At 36.9% G+C, this 22,140-nt stretch overlaps 1 protein-coding gene across 5 annotated transcripts in view; it reads left to right on the top strand.

Moving 5' to 3' along the window:
- Positions 1-17,196, top strand: part of VPS13C (vacuolar protein sorting 13 homolog C) — a 74,463-nt gene extending 57,267 nt beyond the window's left edge. For 2 of the 5 annotated variants that reach the window (XM_030281852.4, XM_030281853.4), the window contains 16 exons: positions 753-834; positions 924-993; positions 1,447-1,558; positions 1,868-1,981; positions 2,424-2,560; positions 2,828-2,909; positions 3,122-3,235; positions 3,485-3,560; positions 4,116-4,279; positions 5,118-5,163; positions 6,155-6,278; positions 6,920-7,034; positions 12,694-12,785; positions 13,759-13,882; positions 14,138-14,224; positions 15,562-17,196. In XM_030281852.4, coding sequence (XP_030137712.4) covers positions 753-834; positions 924-993; positions 1,447-1,558; positions 1,868-1,981; positions 2,424-2,560; positions 2,828-2,909; positions 3,122-3,235; positions 3,485-3,560; positions 4,116-4,279; positions 5,118-5,163; positions 6,155-6,278; positions 6,920-7,034; positions 12,694-12,785; positions 13,759-13,882; positions 14,138-14,224; positions 15,562-15,651 — 1,629 coding nt within the window. In that variant the 3' untranslated portion in view covers positions 15,652-17,196. Of the gene's footprint in view, positions 1-752; positions 835-923; positions 994-1,446; positions 1,559-1,867; positions 1,982-2,423; positions 2,561-2,827; positions 2,910-3,121; positions 3,236-3,484; positions 3,561-4,115; positions 4,280-5,117; positions 5,164-6,154; positions 6,279-6,919; positions 7,035-7,841; positions 8,012-12,328; positions 12,786-13,758; positions 13,883-14,137; positions 14,225-15,561 lie in introns of those variants that run through there. The other 3 variants (XR_003962230.4, XM_041718354.2, XM_030281855.4) reach the window with 3 other exon arrangements.
- The last annotated feature ends 4,944 nt before the right edge of the window (positions 17,197-22,140 follow it).

Here is a 22,140-nt window from a genome sequence, read left to right on the forward strand (position 1 = left end):
GACCTCAACCCTTTTCAAAATTTGTTTGCTGTTATACAGAAGTGTAACATTATTCTACAGAGTATATCTAGGGGTTTAGAGACCTTTAGTACAAAAACTGCCTGCCTAATGGCAAGTAGAGAACAGGCATTTAAATACACTAAAATATTATGCAGTAATGTATCTACATGTAATATTAACACTGAATTAATGTGCAGCACTTGTAGCAGATCAGCATAGTCTTGTCAGTACTAATAGTGTTGCTAAATTTGCCAGTAGAGCACTTTAGCAAGAAGTGTTCAGTGCTAGAGGGAAATAATATTGAGTCATCATCATTGCCATCTTCATCTCCATTTGCTGTCCTTCACTGAGGACAGCAAATGGTGCTTTTTCTGACCAGCTGGTGGGGAAGTTTGCTCTTTTCTTTTATCTTTCATGTTGTTTTTACTTTTACCTGAAGGTGGTTTTCACTATTTTGTCAATGTATCAGCTGTAGACCTTGTAAATGAGTCTTTGTGGGTATGAACCTCTCTAAGCATCCCTTGTGCAGCACTTGCAACCATCTGACCTTTTATAACTGAATGAGTTGCATTTCACAATGATGTCTGAGTAATCCCTTTGTTCTTTTCTCCTTCCCCTCTAGTGTAGGGTGTTCCTCTTGAGCACAATTTATAAACAAGTTACTCAAGCCTTCTGAAATGGGAACTGTGTTTGTCACTAAAATATTCCTGTAAAAACAAAATATTTGCAACCTAAATGCAATAATTTTTTAGGTTGATAATCAATTACCAGGATCGATGTTTCCTGTTGTATTTCACCCTGTAGCCCCTCCCAAGTCCATTGCTTTGGATTCAGGTAAGAGAAAGCCTATAGTAATATCAGATTTATTCAGCCTTAAAAGTAGGAGCTTGGCAATTTATTTTTAAGCGTTTTTTTCTCCTTAGAGCCAAAACCCTTCATTGACATCAGCATCATCACTAGATTCAATGAATACAGCCAAGTCCTGCAATTCAAGTGAGTGTAACAGTGAATTGTAATTTGATTTTAGAGATGTAATGTGTTTTAGAAGGGAGCTTTGTTCTAAAGTTTGTTCTTCTATCCAAACCACTTTTGACTTCAGACTGCGTTTTTAAATGTCTCCAATTAAAAAAGGAAGTTAGTTTTAGAAAATAAGGACTGCTCACATGAAGGGACTGTTATGCAAATTCTTTAGTAATCAGAATTATTTCCTTCTTTACTACAATATCAGAGTTGTGTGTCTGTTTGCTGTGCAATGCTGGCCAGAAAGCACTTGTAACTATAAAATGAGAGTTGATATTGTGGATTGTAAATCTTACTATGTGACATTAATATGTGACATTGTGGATTGTAAATCTTTATGTATGACATTAATGTGACATTGCACAGCAAGACTTCATTTGTGTAGGCTAAGCATGTCATATTTAGGTGTACACTTTCCCATTTTAGGTACTTCATGGTTCTTATCCAGGAAATGGCACTGAAAATTGATCAAGGATTTTTAGGAGCACTTAGTGAACTTTTCACTCCGTCTACAGACCCAGAAGCTGAAAGACAAAGGGTAATGTATGAGAGAAACAGACTCTTGATGGAATGGGACCATAAGTGATTGAAGAATTTAAGTGAATATCAATATAATATAAAATAGGAAAACCACCCAGAAATGTTGTGTCTGTTATGAGTTTTTGGAGGGTTTTTTTGCTATTCCTGGATTTATTAGTACACTCATATTTGTTAGTCAACTGTATTTAACTATAATTGTTCTTTCTACTGTTTATTATATATATAAAACCACATTTAGATATAGTATTATTAATTGTATTACATATATGGATAAGATTAACTTTTTTTTCTTTAATATTGAAACCAGTCTAAATTAATTCAGGAAGATGTGGATGCACTTAACACCGAGCTAATGGAGTCTTCCCTAACAGACATGTCAATGCTCAGCTTCTTTGAACATTTCCATATTTCGCCAATTAAGGTATGCAATAGAGAGATTATTGGTTAAAAAATCATCCAATTGATTCATTACAATAAATATGTCTCTAGTGGGAATTTTACATTCTCTAGAATTTAATACTTTGTTGGAAAACTTCCTCTGTTGCCCATGAATACAAACAGACCTTTAACCATAACTAAGGGGGGAGAATCAATGGGTATAATAATGATGAAAGCCAGATAAAATATTGGATAAAGTAATGTTTGTATTAAAATGCACTTTAATAGGATTATCTTCATGTCTCTCTTGAAGCAGTTAGATATTTTTTTGGCACAAGGGAAGAAAAATCATCAGTAGATAAAATTATAGCTTTCCTTAGCTTTCATCACTGATTTGTTCACATGTGCACCACACAACCTGTCTGCTCTGGTTTGGCTTTTCTTTGGTCTTGACTTGTCTTCTTTTACTAATTCTGCCTTGACAGTTGCATTTGAGTTTGTCTCTGGCTTCTGGTGGAGAAGCATCAGATAAAGGGGAAGAAATGATAGCCATCCATTCTCTGAACTTGCTGTTGAAAAGTATTGGAGCTACTCTAACAGATGTGGATGATGTTATTTTCAAGTAAGCCAACACAATTAGTTGGGGTTGTTTGGGTTTTTTTTGTTTAATACTTCAACTGCTGTACACTTAATAATTGGATCCATGGTAAACTTTGCTGACTGACTAGTGTAAATTTATACAGTCTTAGGGGAAAGGGATGAATGGAGAGAAGATGGGGTTTGGGATCCTTTTTAAAGCCATAGTCTTCAGGATTCTCTGGAGGAAACCAGAGAAGTATTTGAATGAGGAAGAGTATCTTTAACTAATGTATGATTACTTGTCTTTCAGACTTGCTTTCTTTGAAATTAAGTACCAGTTCTACAAGAGAGATCAACTGAGGATGAGAGTTATTAGACATTACAGTGAACAAGTAAGCTTATTTACTCACATCTTTGGGGAAGATTTTGAGTGTATGTCTTAAACAAGATCTTACTTTTCTTCACCAAATACTTAGTTGGGCACTCTAATACCTTACTTGGGTAGTAATTAAAAAATGAACCAGGATGAGGTTCTGATGTGTGTGACGACAGCTCATAACACTGCTCTTGTTGTTTGCCTTTTTTCTTCTCTCTCATCTTTTAGTTCCTGAAACAGATGTATGTTCTTGTACTTGGATTAGATGTTCTTGGAAATCCATTTGGTTTGATCAGAGGTCTGTCTGAAGGAGTTGAAGCTTTCTTCTATGAGCCCTTCCAGGTATGAGTTCCTGATTCTTTAACTGTGTCTTTATAAAAGGATGATTGAATGTACTGCTAGGGTTATAGTTTGTTGTCACTGTACTCCACACCCTGAACAGGCAGGCAGCAGTAATTTTTAATGTGAATTTCATGAAATAAATTATTCAGATGGCCTTACTTGCATCAATGTAAAGGAATTGCTAGTTTTTCTTGAAACAGATGCATCATGGTGTAGTTTTCTGCTAGTCCTAATAAATTTCATTTTTAGGGTGCTGTTCAAGGACCTGAAGAATTTGCTGAAGGCTTTGTAATTGGTGTTAGAAGTCTTCTTGGGCACACAGTGGGTATGTGTTCTTTTTTGGTGAATTCCCACGGTATTTTTCTAGTGAGTACTTAAAGTTGTCATACGGTTGCCAGTGTTTGTGATACAGATCATTCACATACCATTTACCTGAGACCATCTTAATATCTGTTTGTAGACTGAACAACCAATGTGAGAAACACTGCATATATAACTAAATTAGTAATATGCTCTGGATAAATGAGAAACATAATTTTAATGGTCCTAAAATGTCTGGGGAAGCCTGAGAAGTGTTCTGTTACAATTGCTTTAGATTTTTATTTAGCTGTGTCTTGACAGTAATTAGAGAAAACACTATTTCATCCATTATGCTATGTAACATGGAGTAAAGTGCTGTAAGTGTTCCCTCTTGCTGTATGTATGGATATCAGACCAGATTCTGGAGTCTTCTCATGGATAACATGTGGCTCTGTGTGAATTCATCACATCTAAACTGAATATGAAGGGAAATTGCTATGAACTTGTTGGCTTCCTGTGTATTATCTGCTCTTAAGCTGTGAAAGCACAGTAACTTCTATTATCTGCCCTGTTCCCTCAGGTGGGGCAGCAGGGATGGTGTCCAGGATCACTGGTACTGTTGGTAAAGGCTTGGCTGCCATTACTCTGGATGAAGAATTTCAGCAGAAAAGGAGAGAGGAAATGGGTCGGCAGCCAAAAGACTTTGGGGAGAGCCTGGCCAAAGGAGGAAAAGGCCTGTTACGGGTATGGATTTGGAGATGAGTGTTTCATGTGCCAACTTGCTTGACAATTACCTGCAGGAAGTTTGATATATTTTGTTGTCAGTTAATTAACTAAGCAGAAGAGACAAACAGGCAGTGGGTTTATAGGAGACTCAGCGTAGTGCATCAGCTGTGGTATTTGAGGTCATGTTTCTGGTAACCTGAGGAATTGAAGTTAGGATCTGGAATGGTAAATAACACCAATTTCTCCTGTGAACTGTATAAATAAATAAATAGTTACTCATATTCAACAAATGTGTTAGGTAATTAAGGTAACTGGGCCCTTGTATGTACACAGTTTGTGGAATTGGGAATGGGAACAGCTGTGAGAAGCAGGTGAGCAGCACTGACAGCAATGAGCCATGGAGTGCCCAGGGGCACTGACCAACCACCAAAGGGAACAGAGGGCACACAGGTGCACTGCATCAACATGAGGGGTGTAAAAGGTTGGGCTAAACAAGAGGAGCAGATGCTTGCAGACTTCTAACGTGGTATGGTGTTACTGTGTTTGGGTTGCAGCCCTCTGATATTGTGTGATGATACTCTGTGTAATGTGGCCATCTCAACTGTGGCATGTGCTTAGACAGGCCTTTACTTGACCTTGCAATCAATTCTGTCATTCGAGTCTTTGCCTCAGTTAGAGTTTTCTTAAAAATACAAAGTAAGAGAAAAAACAAAGCCAAAACCTTTAGCCAGACAGTGGTTCTGATACTTAATTTTATATTATAAAGTATTAAAATAAAGATGTGAGACAACAGATTGCCCAGTTGGACTGAGAGCATTTCAGTTTCTTATTGGAAACTTAACTATCTTTGTTTTAGGGTGTTGTTGGAGGTGTGACAGGCATCATCACTAAACCAGTAGAAGGTAAGCACAAAGGCTGTACTGCACTGCTTAAGTGGTTTCTCAATACTTGATAATAGCAAACCAAGTATTGTAATACTAAGGCATAGCAAGATTTTTATATTTCTTATTCAAATGTGAATTTACATTATGATTTCCTCAAATATCTTTATATCTGTTGCTGGCTTTACCACCTTTTAAAAATTTGTATGAGTTAAGAATGGGTTGTCTCTGTGATGTAATTTGTTAGGCCTGCTGTAATACCCAATGTATTGTCTGAAGCTGGAATAAAGATAGGTAAAACAAGAAAGCAAAAATCACCAGCTGAAAAAGTTATTTGGGACTCCAAAGGTCAGAGAAATCTTAGAAAGCAAATTTGGTATTATGCCTGAAGTCAGTATTTGTTCCTGTTACTTCATGAAAATGATAGATGATGGAAGATATCCAGGATAAAATGCATCTTATTAATCTTCAAGTTGCAGTGATTTAAATGTTGGGAGTCAGCTGTAACTGTGTGGTATTTTACAGCTTTTGCATGGTACTTTGATATGTAGTCCTTGTCTCTTGGGTGGGTGACCACACCTGCTTTCTGAACTCTCCTTTGGTTCTCCCATAGTTATATTATCACCAGAACCATGCAATTTTGAGATAGCAATAGTTAACTTCTATCATACTTGTTCATCTTAGTGTCTTCAGCATATTTTGTAATGACTGTCAACCTATAAAAAACTCACCTATTGGCCTGAGAAAGTGTGAGAAGGCGAATCTTGATAACGTCTCAGTTCTGGGCCCTTCAGAGGCTGGTAAGGTATTAAGTGAACAGTGATGTGTCTGAGCAGACCAGGAAGCAGTGGGTGACTTTGCACAGACAGCTCTGTGTACAATAGGACTCTATGCAATCAGTGGCTGTGCGCTGTTTCCAATACAAAACAACTCCCCTGTAGCAATAATGGTTTAATTCTGTGGTTAAGCAGGTCATGAAAACATTTATTTTTCTGTTTCTATTCTTTTAAAGGGGCTAAAAAGGAAGGTGCAGCTGGATTCTTTAAAGGAATTGGAAAGGGGCTTGTAGGAGTGGTAGCCCGCCCGACGGGAGGCATTGTAGATATGGCAAGCAGTACCTTCCAGGGAATTCAAAGGTACAGTGCAAGAGGAAGTTTGGAAGTACTCACCCTATGTTGGATACCAGGTGGTAGAATGCTGCAGCAGTGACACACAACTATTTGTTAAATGCAAAAAGCAGAATGATATGTGCGGTTGAGAAATGTCCAGTAGCCTGTAATGAATGTGTTTTATGATGACAAGGAAATTGCTGCTTTGGAGAACATGCTGCAGTGTGGTAGTTCAGGTACACAGTACCTAATCCATTTTTTCATTTTGCTCCTTCCCCTGAGGAGAAATGTCAGTTAAATTTACTGTGAAAGATAGACCACTGAAATTTTCAGAGTAAAACTTCCCAGTCTGAAATTTAGTTAGCACTGCACATCAGGGGCTCCTTGTGTTTTAATGGGATCTTTGGATAGTGTGTTAATAAACTTGAGAACCCTTATTAAGTTATCTGCATTTGGGAATAAACTTCTGGAGCTTGTTCTGTAGCTGTTTAATTGACTAGTGCTACTTTTGATTTATTACCAGTGTGTCTTTACTATTTACATGTGCAGGGGACCCAGGATGTGTAAGTGGGATGTGTGGCAAGTGAAAGGCTGACTTCTAAAGATATATTGGTGAAACTCAGGCTTGTATTAAGCTTACCAGAATCATGTTGCACTGTCTATGGCAGGGTGGCAGAATCAACTGAAGAAGTGTCAAATCTCCGTCCCCCACGCCTCATCCGTGAGGATGGCATCATCCGGCCCTACAACAGGGTGGAAGCTGAGGGGTATGATTTATTTGAGGTATGTTTTACATTGAAAACACAGTTAAAATTCTCTAACCTGCAGGGTTCCATAAAGGATTAAATTGCAATCAATCTCTAGCAGTCATTATCTGAAGTAAAAATTTGCCCCAGCATATTTTGTAAAGCAAGCCTGGATAGCAGGAAGGGCTCAGTGCTTGGAGTAAGCTGAATGCAAAATGGAAACTGCAGCATTACTGTTCTATGGTCTTCTCCATTTTATGTTCTGTAGTTACTTCTCATACTGTGGAAGCAGGTAGTAGGATTAAAAATTGTAAGGATTAAGATTTAAATATATGAACCCCCCCCCCCCCATTCTGATCATTCCAGATTTTTGTCTTTATAACAAAGCTAAGGTTAGTTTACAGACTGAGCAACTAAGCAGTAGACCTTGAATTATTTGTTTGTACCAGCAATTTAAAAAACTGCATGAATTTTCATAATACTGCTGCTTGGTTTTTCCTTATGCTGTTCATAATAGCAATCTGTCATAGCTACAGGCATTGTGTGGACATTTAGCCTGCTTTCTCATGTGGATGTGCCTAACATATGGAAGATGAACAACATGAGTTTTCAAGTTCTTGATAGTCAGAATGTGGTTAATTTGTACTTTAGGTTTTGTGTTCGTAATACTTACCTTTAAATGCTTATTCTGTTGCTAAAAACTTGGAGTAAAATAACTGACTCCATTAACATTTTAAAACCAAAACTTGGAAATTTGCTTCTTGCTTGTACATGGTCTTTTAATCCTTGTTCCCTGTATTATTTCTAACATTTCTTTTCTTTCTCCTTCTCTCCTGGCATGCAGCAAGAACTGGAATAATGGAGTAAACATTTTCCATATTTCTTGTCTGTTTCTGTCATTGTTTTTCATCTGCCTTAAGTATTTAGATAAAGGGCATGATTGCATTTACCATGTCCTCTCCTCTCTTCTCTATCTTTTCTGTGTAGCAGTTGAATAAAAGAGTTTTTCATGTTGTCCAGACTCAGAAAACAAACTTGAATAACCATCTTCAGTAAGATTAGATGGGAGAGACAGGGAGGGTTTGTTTCCTGTATATTTATTTTTCTGAGGATGCTTAGCTCGTTATGAATGGCAACAAAAGAAGGCACTTGGAAAGAAGAATCATGGTAGGTTAGATCCTCAGTTCATTTATTTATTGGTGCTCTCCTAGAGGTAGGGCTGCGGACAGAGGGGCAGAGCAACATTTTGAGCAAAATTTAAAATAGTGATAGACAATGAAAGTTACTTCTTGGAAAATGCTCGTAATTTCAAATTTTCATAGAAATGCTGAGAAAATGTGTACTTGTGATTTCTGTATTATGCCATTGCCCTGACAGCTACACATATACTGACCTACTACACCTTCAAGTTACTACTGCTGGTTCTTTATGAATTTGCTCAGTTAAAACATACAGCTAGGTTAGTTGACTGGCTTTTATTCACAGAATCTTCAGGGGCTTTGGTGTTCAACATTAAGAAAAAAAGTATCAAGCTTCAGCTGTTAACAAGAATTTACACAAACATATATAAACAAGTATATATGTATTTCTATACTAAGCAATGCCATAAATTTCATTACTAATACAGCATCTTAGAAATTAGCAAGCTAAGCTTAACTAGCTGTTGTCAGAGCAAATTTTTTGCCTATTATATGGAAAAAAATGTTGAACAAAAGCATCTTTGCTGGTAATGCCTTTTAGAATGTAATGGTCAGTTTAAAATTATCCAAAAGAACATTTAGTGAATTTTTTTAGAGGATTAAATGAAATTGTGATATACTAAGCAGACCAAATTTTTCTTGAGTTTTTTAGGAGCTTTTTCCTATGTTTTTTACATCTGGCAAAAAGGCAAAGATGGCACAATCAAGACAGAAAATTTGATATTATTCAGTTCCTCCACAAAAATACATGTTTGTATTTTTTGTAAGATGTGTAGATTGGAATGAGATACAAACCAAGAATAGATCGTCTGTACAGTTCACTAAATACAATTGGTTTCTTTCAACAAGTCACTTAATGGAATACAGGAGAGGTTTAATTAACTGTTGCTGATTTTCATGCTAGAGGTCAGTGTTGGGAAGGCTTTGTAAGTTTGCAAGCAATGTAAAGCAAGACAGGACAGTCTCTTTCCATGAAATTTGATATTTAATGAAAAAAATTAGTCAGAAAGTCCTATGTGCATTTACAAATTTAATCAAAATAGGTACAAGTGCTGCTTATTTTTGGATCCAGTTTTGATCCTATATTACAAGTAGTTCAACCAGAACCCACATCTTCTCAGCTACTTTAACTACATTTAATGCATATGTCCCTTTAAAATAAGGAGTGGAAGCCTCGTAAGGTTACCTTAAGGATCAGATGCCTCAGTACCATCCAGTGATTGGATGGAAAAATGTTTTACTTAATTACATTTGTGTGAAATGTAGGCATTAGAGCTTCTCTTAGAGGAGCAAACATGTAGGTTTTAAAAGAAAAGGTGCTTATTCCACAGGAAAGTGGGAGTTTTGGTGCGAACTGAGAGCTACAGCCAGGTGGAGTAGATAAGTTAAGTTGTGTAAACTTGTTTCTGCAGTTCCTGGTGCCAGAGGTGCTGGATCTGATGTTTGTGGGCTGTACAGGAATGTGCTCAGTGAATCCCAAAGCTGGGGGTGAGATGTGCTGTGGTGCAGGCTGTACCTCGGCGCATGGGCGAGGCTGGGCAGCACAGATGGGTTTTGCTAAGTCATAAATGCACAGCATGCCTGCAGAACTCAGAGGGCAAATAGGAGAATTGTTTTCCAAGGAATCACTTCTCAAGAGTTCCAGTCGTGGTCTGAGGAGTGTTTGAGCTGAGCTTTGCTGGAGCAGGGGCTGAGAGCCTTTGGCAGGGCGGGGCTGTGCCCGGCTGGGGCTGCTGCTGGCCCAGCTCCTCAGGGCTGCCATGATGTCACTCATACATTATTCAATGCCTGTGGCATTACTTTGTTTCATTTCCCAGTTAAAGCTTGGAGCTCTATAAAGAATGCAGAACACCTCATGAATAATTGAGACAGGGTGGTGAGACAGTGTTGTGTGGCAGAGCATAGACTGTGCTGGAAACTGCAGATTCTATTTCTGCTTGACTCACTGTTCTGTTGTGTAAATTTGCATTGGTTCTTTCATTTCCATGTAAAATAAGAATGAGTTAACTTCTTCAAAAAGCTGTAGTATACTCATAAAAACAACAGCTTTTGATTAAGATGTCTAAATTTTAAGACTGTGCAGATCATGGAGTAATTTACATCAAGTGCAACCCCCTTTTTACATAATGCCACCCCCATTGTGCTGGCATCTATCAGGTGTATTGAGAATAGCTCAGAAACTCTGCATCTTTTAGGCACAGGCCTCAGTGGGAACTCTTACTTTGGTAACATATTGCATGTAAAATCTAAAAATACTATTGGGATTGTTTCTGAAGTTATGAGAAACAGGCTTTCTCTCCAAAGCTTTGAGTTTGACTAGAGAAACATGCTTATGAATAAATCTGTTTAAATATGTGGCATGTCTAATTTCTTCATATTCAACAAAAGGATTCAGAGTATGGATTGCAGCCTTTGAATTATAGTCTTCACATGGTGGTGGGTTTTCTATTTCTTCAATTTTTTACTTGTTTTTGAAACAGCTATAAGGTATAAAATGTGAGATAATATTTTCATTTTAGTCGTATGATGCCATTTTTGTTCTAATGTTCTGAAGAGGCTTTGAGATAAGCAGTATCTGGCATCTTTTTTTTCCTTTCATGTACGTTGTACAGTTTCAGAAATTTTTAAGATGGTCAGAAAGGGATATTTTTTATAGAAGATATTGGTTGACCCTGTGATTTTGCTTACTGAAAAACGCTGGATTAAAATGTATTTCAAAACATAAAATCATGAGAGAGCAAGTCTAGGAAAACACTATGCTGTTGATTTTAGCTCTTGAATATTCATCCACTTTTAAGATTAAAGGATTTTTTGGAGTCAGTTGTGATGTATGATGATGCTTTAAGATACTTGTTGAACTTTTGAATATATGAAAATAAAATGCAAATATAAAAAAAAGTCAAACCTTCTTCTAATTGATTCTTATCTAAGCTGGTCTTTCAATTTTGGTTACTTAAACTGCATAGAATTAAACCTGTGAATCACAGACTGACAATGGTGGAGTCAAGTGGAGCCCCTGTTGTCATCTCATTGGTTTTTTGGGTCCATCTAAGGAAATAAAGAGATAGCTATTTACAAGAAATAACTAAAAACATACTGAATTCTTAGTTTTCCCTCTTTAGGTTATTGTTACTCGTTTGTCAGAACTTGAGGAATTTACTGTTAGAGAGGCTTAATTCCATTGTAATAGCTGTAAAATGAACTGAAAGTCATCCTACTTTGCTCTGAAGAATATCAAACCAATTTTGGGGCACTTTTTTGCTAAAGGTTGATCTGAAGTCCAGATTCTGGACTTCTTCAATTGCATTTAGGCATTCTTCCTTATGTTTGCCTATGTTTCTACACAGGAGCTGCCCATTTTCCCTTAAAACAGATTGTATCATAAATAAGGTGCTTGTATCGACTTGGAGGGTACAAAGCTAATATGCATATATACTTGTCTTGCTAATTTTTGATAATTAAAATCTATTTATAAGTGTGTTTTTTAAAGACTTACTACATATTAGGAAAAGCAGTAGTTGACACAGATTTATTCTCATACTCACTTTGAGGCTGGGTTCCCACTGGTAACATGCTATTAATTTCATACTTTTATCTTTTTCTGCATGATGTTTTGATGTGTATTCCTTCCCACAAATACATTCAGGTATCACTCTGTGACTCTGTGAGTCCTGCTGCCTTTAATCCAGTGTTATTGGGAGTTTGGTGTGGGGATGACTGTGAGCCTGTCTTCTGTGCTGGTCTTGGTGGAATATTGTAATTCTGGTGACATGCTCTAGGAAACATTATACTTTTGTCAAATAGTACATAAAGAATAGGAAATCTGAAAAAAAAAATCAAAGAATATTTGCCAAAAAAATCCTATCTGTATCATAGGATCCTATCCTTCAATATTTTATTTCAAAACGTTTTCTGTGTTTTTAGGTTGTCACGAGTTGTGATTGTCTAATCAAAACATGATGAGTAATTTAATCTGCACTTTCATACACCTTTGTATTTTGGGTATTGAATAGTCATATCTGCTCAGTGCTTCAGAAGTCTGATTTTTGAGGTGTATTGAGAATTTGTATCTCGATAGTTTATTTCTGAGGGTCTGAGTCATGGGCCTTATAAAAATGCATGACCTTTGCAGGGTTTTTCACTCTTGAATGAAGCCTGCAGCATGGACTGTAGCAGAATGAACATTATTAAACAATTACTAGCACAGAAAGTAAATCAAAGCTGAAGAAATACTCTGATACAGCAGTGTCAGTGTTCTACCTTTGAGTGGAATGGATCAGACTTCTCAGTGACTCAGCTTCAGGACTGAGAGCACTGTGAGAACCTCTCTTTAAAGAAGTAACAATGAGGTAACTTTTCAGAAGGCTTTTGAATTCAAGACACAATTTGATTTGAGTTTTTTGGTGTTTTGTATTTTGGTTTTCTTTTTTTATCTTTTTGCTTTGGTTGGGGTTGTTTGTTTGTTTTCATACAGCCCAGAATTATTTTCTGTTTCAGAAGTTGCACATCAGAAAGTTGGAAAAAGAGGTATATCGATACCACTGTGCAATTCCAAGAGGCAGAAGATCAAACCTTATTGTTACCAACAGGTATTGAATTTTGAATGCTTTCTAAGGGCTTGACATGATTTCCACTTGGGGATTAGACATCTGGCTAAGTCTAAACTGATTACTGTTCTTTGCCTATCAATTTTCCTTCTCTGTTTTTGTCTAGATTTTTAAAAATATTTTATTTTGTTTTCTTAATGGAAGATTTAATTTAGTTGTGATGTCAGTGCTGGATGTGAATTTGGGAAGGTGGTTTACTCTGGGATCAGTGACCCTCTCATCATAATGGAGGGAAATATTATTTTTTTTCCTCTTAGTTTTTGATTTTTCACATTAGCTTGTTATATGTGCTTGCAGTCAAGCCAACAGTTTGATAATACATGTTTAAAATCTTGATAATTAAGGACTATTCTAAATGAAGTCATAAGTCTATCAGTATGAAAATTATTATTTAACTCCTCTGACAAGTTTTAGAATTCAAGATGTTGGCAGTCATGATTTTAAGGACTCAAAACTTTCTAAGGATTTTTAGATAATGAAAAGTATTATGATCTCCACATTGCACAGGTCACCAGTTTGCACCTTGCTTGAATGTATGAGAGAGGCTCATCCATAATAAGACCATGGAGGCTTCACAGTGTGTTTTTTTTTAATAATGACCAGCAGTCTTCAGAATTTAGGCTGCAGATGGACAAGATTTCAAGGCACTAACCAAGGCCATGGATGATAATTGGGCAGTTTAGTTGTTTGCAGCCTTAGCTGAATGTGCACTTCTCTCCTTATCCCAGTTCTTGGCCTGCTCATAATGTCTTAGATAATCTATGGCTTTTAAAGACAAAGTGATTGTCTCAGAATGTATTAAGGAAATGTGGGTCCACTGTGGCTGAGTCGGTACTTTTAATCCACATAGAAGATGCCTTCTTAAACAAATGCTTTCATTTTGTTTAGTTTTTCTAGCAGAGTTCTAGTCCCAGGGAGAAATTGAGTATGAACTTTTTTTTTTTTCCTTGAACAGGAGAGTGATATATGTGAAAGAAGTGGAAATCTTAGGCCATTTAACAACAGAGTGGGATTACTTATTTGAAGAATTCACCCGCTATCCCTCCTATGAAGCAAATATTGTAAAAATTACTGTTTTGGTAAGAATAGCATGTAAATTTTCTTCTATTTAATACTCACTAGAGGTCCGTACATGCTTGTAACTTACTTATGGTTCTTGCTGCTAACTAAGGGACAATGTGACAGGATTTCCTGAAAGTTTCTTGAGAATATGACAGTTGGGTTGGACCATGTTGAAATTTCACCTGAAGTTGGCATTCAGACCATTTGTGTATGAGAATTCTGCATTCTTGTTTTGTGAGTCATCTGAAGCACATTTTTATTCCCCTCTGCAGCAGGATCAAAAGATGTTCCAGAGAAAGGACAGTACAGGTCATGAATGTGTAAAGACTGTTCCGCTTTGGGATGAAGCTACAGCAAGGGTATATTCTTTTTTTAATTTAATCTTATTTTCTTATGATATTGTTAACAGTTGTCGAAACTCAGCATGTAAAAAAAAAATGTTCAGAGACTTGTTAGAGAATAGGCTGCTTGCCTGAGGATCTTTTACCATTGTTTAGTGTTGAAAAATGTGTTTTATCAAGAGAATGGTGAGACCAGATAGTCAAAAGCATTCAAGAGAGTTTATGCAACAATAATTTAATGTTAAAGCTACATAGTCTTAGCATTTGTATGTTAAAGCTCATTAAAGGAAAATAATTCCAATATCTAAAGTACTAGGTTGTATTAAATTCCCTATAGTCTGTAGGATTCCACATACCTCCTCATTATTTCAAGATGACCTAAGCCAGTACAAGTAGATCTTATAGGCAAAGGCTTATTCCTCCCTCCTCCCTCCCCATACATGTTTTTTCTACCATTTATCTCTAAATGTTTGTTCCTATTGGTGCCAGGGAGACTGGAGTCTCTTGTGAGCCTTCATTCTGTGGATGGTTGGATCTTGTGGGTAACTTACCTAAGGTGATCCATCAATTTAGATAAATTCCAGGATACTTCAAGAATAGAAAAATTTACCTAGGAAACCATGTGTGTTACTAAAGTGAGAGAGGAGGTGTTCTCCCTCATACCAAATGTGAAATCAATTAGGTCCACAGTATCTTGGAAGCATGCTTGAAATTGTAGCTGCAGTAAATGGCAAGTCAGCAGATGGAATCAGAATCAGGGCCAAATTGCTGCTATTAAATTGATTGAGCCTTCTAAAATAATGGGTTAGACTTGGAAGGAAAAAAATTGCTATCATTTTGAGGCACTTTATATACTGGAAGAGTCTATCTTATTTCTTCACTGTGTCTTGTCTGAAAATGTTCCTTCAGCTTTTTCTTACAGCATGTCGTCCAAATCACGCTTGGCATGAAGTAATTTAAATCCTTTTAGTTTCTCTGTATCTTAGTGGCATGGCCAAAGCTGGAGCATTGCACAGAACACACAGGTCACACTAGAAGGAGACTTCCTTGTGTTTAATTACCTTTTTGGTGTTATTTCCTAACTGCACTTTGCTAATGTTTATGCTGGTATCTAAACATTAAAAATCGATTTTTCTGCTCTCAACTGCAACACTACACATTTACTTTTTGTGGATTTCTGTTTCTGTTCATCAGTTGAATATTGTGCATATGAATCAGGAGCTAAGTATCCAACTTAGACTAGGCTTGTGTGTGTGGGTTTACATGTTTGTTGAATTATGTTTTAGTAGCATCTTATGGAAGAAAAATGCTACCTGCTTTAATTGTTTTTTTGCTTTCACTGTGTTGTTTTGCAGAGGGTTTGTTGTGCCATTCAGGAAGCCCAGGCAACACGAAAACAAGAGAAGCTGGTGAAGAGAGCATCCTTGCAATTGAAGAAACCTTAAATACTGTCTTGATAATGACAGGATTTGTTGGGTTTGATGTTTGGTATGCAATTTTCTACCTAAAATTGATTAGAAGCAACATGGAAACATTGGGCAAAGAGTAAAAATAAAATACCTGAGGTCTTCTTTCAAAGTTAGCAGCCATTAACACTTCAGTTTTAGAAGTTATGCATCTTTTGGAAACAATGGGTTTCTAAAATGTGCATTTCAGTTTAAAAATTACATTTTTTAATAAAATGTTTTGGCACTCTGTAATTTTATTTTCTACCCTTTTCATGTCAGAGATTCTAAAATGAAGTAGTTATCTTATTTGCACTCCAAGGATATGGTTTACAAACCAGTGGTAGTGGTTGTGTTGTTTTTTCAGATGAAGCACTTCTGTTAGTGATTGAAACAAATTAAGAACTCTATTTTATTTTCCTTAAATTACTCTACAGAATTTAGCTAATATAATCTCATCTCTGATTGTTTAGTATTAGAAAATACTGCATTGAAGCAATGTAATAATTACTGTATATGAAAGAAAAAGGCTATTGCTGTCTGGAAATGTTTACTTTGAAATTTTGTCACATTGTAAATGAAAATCTGCACTTTAAAATTTGAAAATATTATTCCCCTGTAATGTGCTTGTTTATGGCTTTGGTTGTGTCACTGGAGCCTGAAGAATTTTCCAGGAGGAACAGCACACTGGGTTTAGCATTGTATGTCAAAAACTTAAATCCAAGAAATTAGATCTCCATATTTCAGTGTATAGTTGCTCCACTGGAAGAATGCCATCTCAGTGAGTTAAAGCTCACTTCTGATGCAACATTTTTATTGCAGCTTCTCTTCCTGAAGGCTGTTAGCATTCAGTTTAACACAACATTTAAACACAAACTGTATGCCTGGTATGACATTCCTTGAGACAAGTTTCATTCTTAATAGGAGGCACATCTGTAGGTAACTGAGTCAGGACTAGATGAGTTCAGTGGTCAGTGAACTGGGAGCTTTTGCTGTCAGCGTTTGGCTGTCAGATCAGAAAATCAGTGTCCTTGCAAAAACTCATGAAAATTTGACCTTGCCTGTCAAAGGTAATTTCCTGTTGTCGGAAAGAATATTTTGTATTTCTTACTTCTGTTTTGTGCTGGATAACAGCTGTAGATACAAACTTGATGAACTAAAATGACAGTATTTTTCTACAGATCCATACAGTGTACCAGGCCTGGATTTTTAAACTCTACACTTAAGGGCTGGTGCATTGGAAAAATGCACTCTTAATCTGTACCTATGAGCTCACCAAAGTTAGCAAGTTTAAGACGTTTGAAGGTAAGCTGCCAAACACAGAACTTGTAGAGAGCATTGCACACATGATTTTATTGTTGTTCTATGCACATGGCTATTAATCCACTTTGCTACAAGGGAAAAAATGTGGTACACTCTTTAATTCTGTGCTAGCACCTGTTTTCTGGAAAGCTCTGCTCAAACAATAAATAAATCAGCTGTCCAGCTTGTATGTATATCAAGTTCATGTTTTAAAAAAAGACAATAAATTTTTATATGCAAGTATTTGTGCTAAGATTTTAAGTTTTTTACTTCTCAAGTGCTGTTGGTTTGCCTCATGTCACTGACACTGTAAGAAAACCATCAGAGTCCAGAGGTACTGCAAAAGAGCTTTCTACAGCTCAGCAGTTCTGCCTCTTGTGTTCTGACATTTAGGGACAGTTGAATGAGTACTGCCTCTTAGTTCATACTTGAAAATAGATGTCACTTCAGTCCACTTGGTGCATGTTCAGACAGTATCATGTGCCTGTTTTTAAATGAATTGGAGCTTAAAACTGTTCTGAAGGCATCTTTCTGACTCTAGTCTTCTGCTTGATTCCTTTATGTACTTCCTCATATTTTTGGGAAACTTTCTGGCTTGAATTGTAAACAGCAGATATTTCATTTTCTCACTTTATATGCAATTAGGCTCAATGAAGAAACTTCATAGTTTCTTCAAAATAGTTTGAAGAAGCAGGCATTTTTATTTTGAAATGCACATCTTTGCAGTTTGGGTTGCTAGCTGAATTTGGGCTTGTAGATAACCTCCAGCTGGAGTGATGAATGACCTTTACCACTTGGATCAAGAGGACACGAGAGAGGAATTCCATTTCTTGCTTAAATGAAGATGGATGTTTGGGATTAATAGGTTTCCAGTGCTTGTCCTGGGCTTGCCTCTAGTGTTCCATTCCACTTTACCATGTCTTCTTCTGTCTCTGCTTTGTTTTTCAAGTGGCCTTTGGCATAGCTGCATCTTCTGCAGCTGCAGATGCTGTTGACTCTACCTGAGCTTTGCTCTCTGACTTTGGGAGCTTAGTTCCCTGCCACTTCTTTTCCTTAAGCTGGTACATTTTCTTGAAGTGCTAGCTGAGGAAGTTAAGTGATAAGGAGAGTCTCTTGTCTAGTCCCTAACTGTGTGCCCAGCATAAGAACAGATGCAGAATTAAATCCTTTTGTATAATCAGTTGGGGTAGGAGGGTAACAGTATGTTTTCAGACAGTCTTGAGTGATGAATTTCAACCAGGTGCTGAGATGCAAATGAAAAGCTTTTTCAAAGATTTTGATGTTTGTTTGTTTTGTTGTTGTTATTAATTTTGTGGTTTGTTTTTTTTTTTACTATCTGGCAACAAAATGTTTTTCCATACCTTAAAGATTCTATGCCTCTGTGAAGCTGTTGAGTTTTCAGTATTACTGAGCAACCAGGTTGGCATCTTCCTACCTTTTCCATTCAGTGAGTGCCCAGAAGCTTTTTGCTGTCTCAAAGGCCATTTTGTACTGAATATTAAGACAGTGAAATTAGTGTTAATTAGAACTCCAAGCATTTAGGTCAGGCCTGGGTCCTTGCTTTGCTTCTGTTACTCCTTTGCTTTCTGGCTCATCATAGGTTTCTCCAGCTCTTCAAAAGCGTTTTTTCCAAAGGTGTTAGTGAATGTTTAGTCCTTGTGACCATTTCTCAGTCTCTTGCTCCAGCTGTAGCCTCCTGAAACCCTTCTGAAACTTGCTCAGTCCTTTGTGCCATACCCTCTGTGCCCTGGCATGCTCAGTTGTCCCCTAGGTAAAGAACAGTACAGCCTTCCTCAATGTAGATCTGTGACCTAGTAACCATTTTAATAAGACAGTAGCAGAAAAATTATAATACAGTCAAGCTGTTTCATTGAAAAACACATTAATATGCTTGTGCTTACATTTTTAGAGCCACTTAATTCTTGAAAGAGAGAATAATATGACAACTTGAGGACTAGGTAATGGCTGTATGTGCTTCTTCCCAGGATAGTGCTATCAATTCCACTTAACTATGAGCTTTAAGGAGTATTTTACTTTGATAATTTTCCTCAAGTTTCTGCCCAATCTGGAGACAAATAAATATTCACATGCTGAAATGTATTTTAAAAATGCAATCAGCTTCTTTATTAATTTCTTGAATGAGCCTGGTCCCTTTTGCTGTTTAAGGGGATTTTAGGCTCTCTTTCAATGAGAATTTTTAGTGGATTTTGTTTAGGCTTTTTCCTATCAAAGTGACCCTGTAGTCATTGACTACTGCCAGTTATTCTCTACAGAATTACAATAAACCAACTGCTTACAAGTAGTTATGTGGACTTTTAAGGAAACAAATAGCATCACACCATTCTCAAAACCCCTCAGATTGTGGGATATCATTGCAGATGTTTGCAGCCTGTCCTGGACAGCACTGTCTGCCTGACTGTACCTGGCCTGTGCAGTCTCAGGAGATGGCTTCAAAGCCCTGCTGATCTGGGCTTCTGTCACAACAAGAAATCTAAAATACCCCCTCTTCCCCCAGCACCAAAGAAAATTGCCTAGGAGAATTTGGAAAATTACCCAAAATTACCCATTTCTGTTTCCAGTGATAAAGTATATGCATCAAAAGAACTCGTACCTCTCACCATCACATTTAACTATTTTCTCAAAATTTGCAGAGAATGGAAGATTGTTTTGTTTTTTATAGGCACAGAATAGGGAGTAGTTTAGTAGTAAGAGAATAAATCATTTTGAAGGGGATGAACTGTGAAGCTGAAGGGAAGGATAAATAATTCAGCTTAAAAATCATGTACCAATGTTCTTATTTCATTTCTGTAGTAAATAAGCTTCTGCTGTAGTGTAGTAGCACAGAGATTACAGTAGGTGTATCCTAATCTTGGGCTATGCTTGGCAACAAGGTTTATTTACATAAGGGTACCTTGGGTCACTCAGAAGGTTTAAAAATAAAAAGTTTTAAAAGTGTAAACTGACTTGTGAAACCTTTTAAAACTAGCTAACATCTGTTTGAAAAAATAATTCTTTCAACAGTTTATAAAATTGCATTTCATCAAACCTGAGTGTGAAGACTTAATTTGGAACAGATGCCAGTGGACTGACCAGAGAAGTTTTATCGTAAGAAACAAATGGAGATATTTGAGAATCGACACATACAACTTCAAGTTTCATTGGAAAAATCAAAGCTTTTTATTTAAGCTTTTAAACAAAGCTGTTAAGCTTGTTTATTAAGATTTCCTGGACAAAGGTATGCTTTGGAGGGAGAGGGCAGTTCCCAGTTAAACCTGTGATGCCACCTGGCAGGAGAAGGACAGCTTGAGGTGAGGGCAAAAAGTTGTTTTACAATTAGATGCCTAATTAAAATTAGTTCCAGGTAGGTGAATGTTCATTTAGTTTACTAAAGATCCTAATGCAATTCCACACCTTGGATTATGGATCTTATTTGCACAGTCACTAACAGCGAGGCAAATGCACAGATCTCCAGGCTTTAGCATTTATTATCTCTGTGCTGCAATTTGCTTCTATTTTGGATTTTTCTAGATCTTTGTCATCAACTAAAGTGGTAACTTAATCTAGTTAATTCAGCTGTCTGAGGGAGAAAACCTGAAACATAAAAGCAGAAATAACTCTTAAAAGGAAGAAACTGGCCTGTTGTAAGGAATGTGTGAATTTAAAAATTGATTCAGTTCACTGTATCCTCACTCTTCCTCTAAGTCAACAAGTAAACCCCTAGTTGGATAACATTTTATATTACTTGTTATGAAATGAGATTATTAATTGTTTATCCTGATCTGATCTTTAGATTACATAGAGGCCAGGGGAACAAGGGAGAATGAGAGGAACCCCATAATATTGACATGGTAGGCTGGGAGTGGAGGAAGGTAAAAGCATGATACTGGTAAATTCATGAGATGGTTAGGCCTTCTGAGGTAAAACCAAATTATTAAAAAGCTAATTTGGTATCCTGACATAAATTACTTTTACATCAGTAATTGGGAAAATATCTAGTTGTGAGGACCATCAGCAGTATTGAAAACAGTAACTTTGATAGATTTTAACAAGGAAAATAAAATTTTCCTTGGATTTCATTCAAAGAGGTAGAGCCATTCCCAGGTACTTCACTGCAGTCAGCAGGTGCAGCACTGAAAATGCACTTTATTGCTAAAATGACAACACTCAGATTCCTCAAGTATTGTGTGTTTGTCCACATTGTTTTTAGACTCTGTTGTTTATCAGAGGCAAGTACAGTAAAGATGTACAAGTCTGCAAAACACTTGTCCAAAACAAAAGGTTTGAAAACTAGGGAAGCAGTTTGTGCCCTAAATAATGGAGCGAGTTTCCAGGGATTTGAAACATCTCCCCACCAGGTTTGACATACATTCCTCTCACATGTAATAAAAGCTTTATAGCTAAATCACTGAGCTGTACAGGTCTAGTCTCTGCACTGATAAATGTGGCCCTGAATCTGCCCTTGGTTTAGTTGATGTATGAGAACTGGATTGTGCTTATGAAGCTTCCTCTTGTGTTTGTCATCTTCACCTCTGGCTGTGCTTTCCCTTTCCCTGCTGGAAAGAAATTTGCTGTTGACTTTTCAAGATCTATGACATTGCACTAAGGTGCTTATAAGGAATCCAAAAAGTTTTCTGTAACTGATCCCATAGAATTGTTGCAGGTTAATTGTCATTAAAGGAAGCACAAAGTGATATAACCAAATAAGAAGAAAATTCCAGTTTAGTATAATGAGGAACTTCAAACAGTTGAACAGTTAACTCTAGGACCTTCTCCACACTTTAATAGTGCACCAACTTTGAGTTATTAATGATGATAAATATTGAGAGTAGACATGCTCTAAGTAGCTGTGGAATTTAAAAAATAAAACAACATATTACTTAAAACAATTTGGAGTTAATCAAAAAGATATTTTAAAGTTGGACACTTACTGTAGCACACCAGAACTATGTGTGGAGTGACACAGATGAGTGTGGCAGGGTTGCAAATGAGGGATGCTGCTGTAAGTTGTTGTTCCAGTAATTACCCACAAGGTGGGGGAATGGACCTTTGTATTTTACTGCTGTTGTCTTGCATCTTTCCTGCCCACCCTCCTCCTGCCTGGATTTTAAAATCACCTGCTTGATGTGGTCAGTGCAGAGCATAGAGCAGGAAATCAGAGCCTGTCAGAAGTTTTCAGCTGTAGATCCA

The sequence above is a fragment of the Taeniopygia guttata genome, chromosome 10 (assembly GCF_048771995.1).
Source record: "Taeniopygia guttata chromosome 10, bTaeGut7.mat, whole genome shotgun sequence".
NCBI lineage: Eukaryota > Metazoa > Chordata > Aves > Passeriformes > Estrildidae > Taeniopygia > Taeniopygia guttata.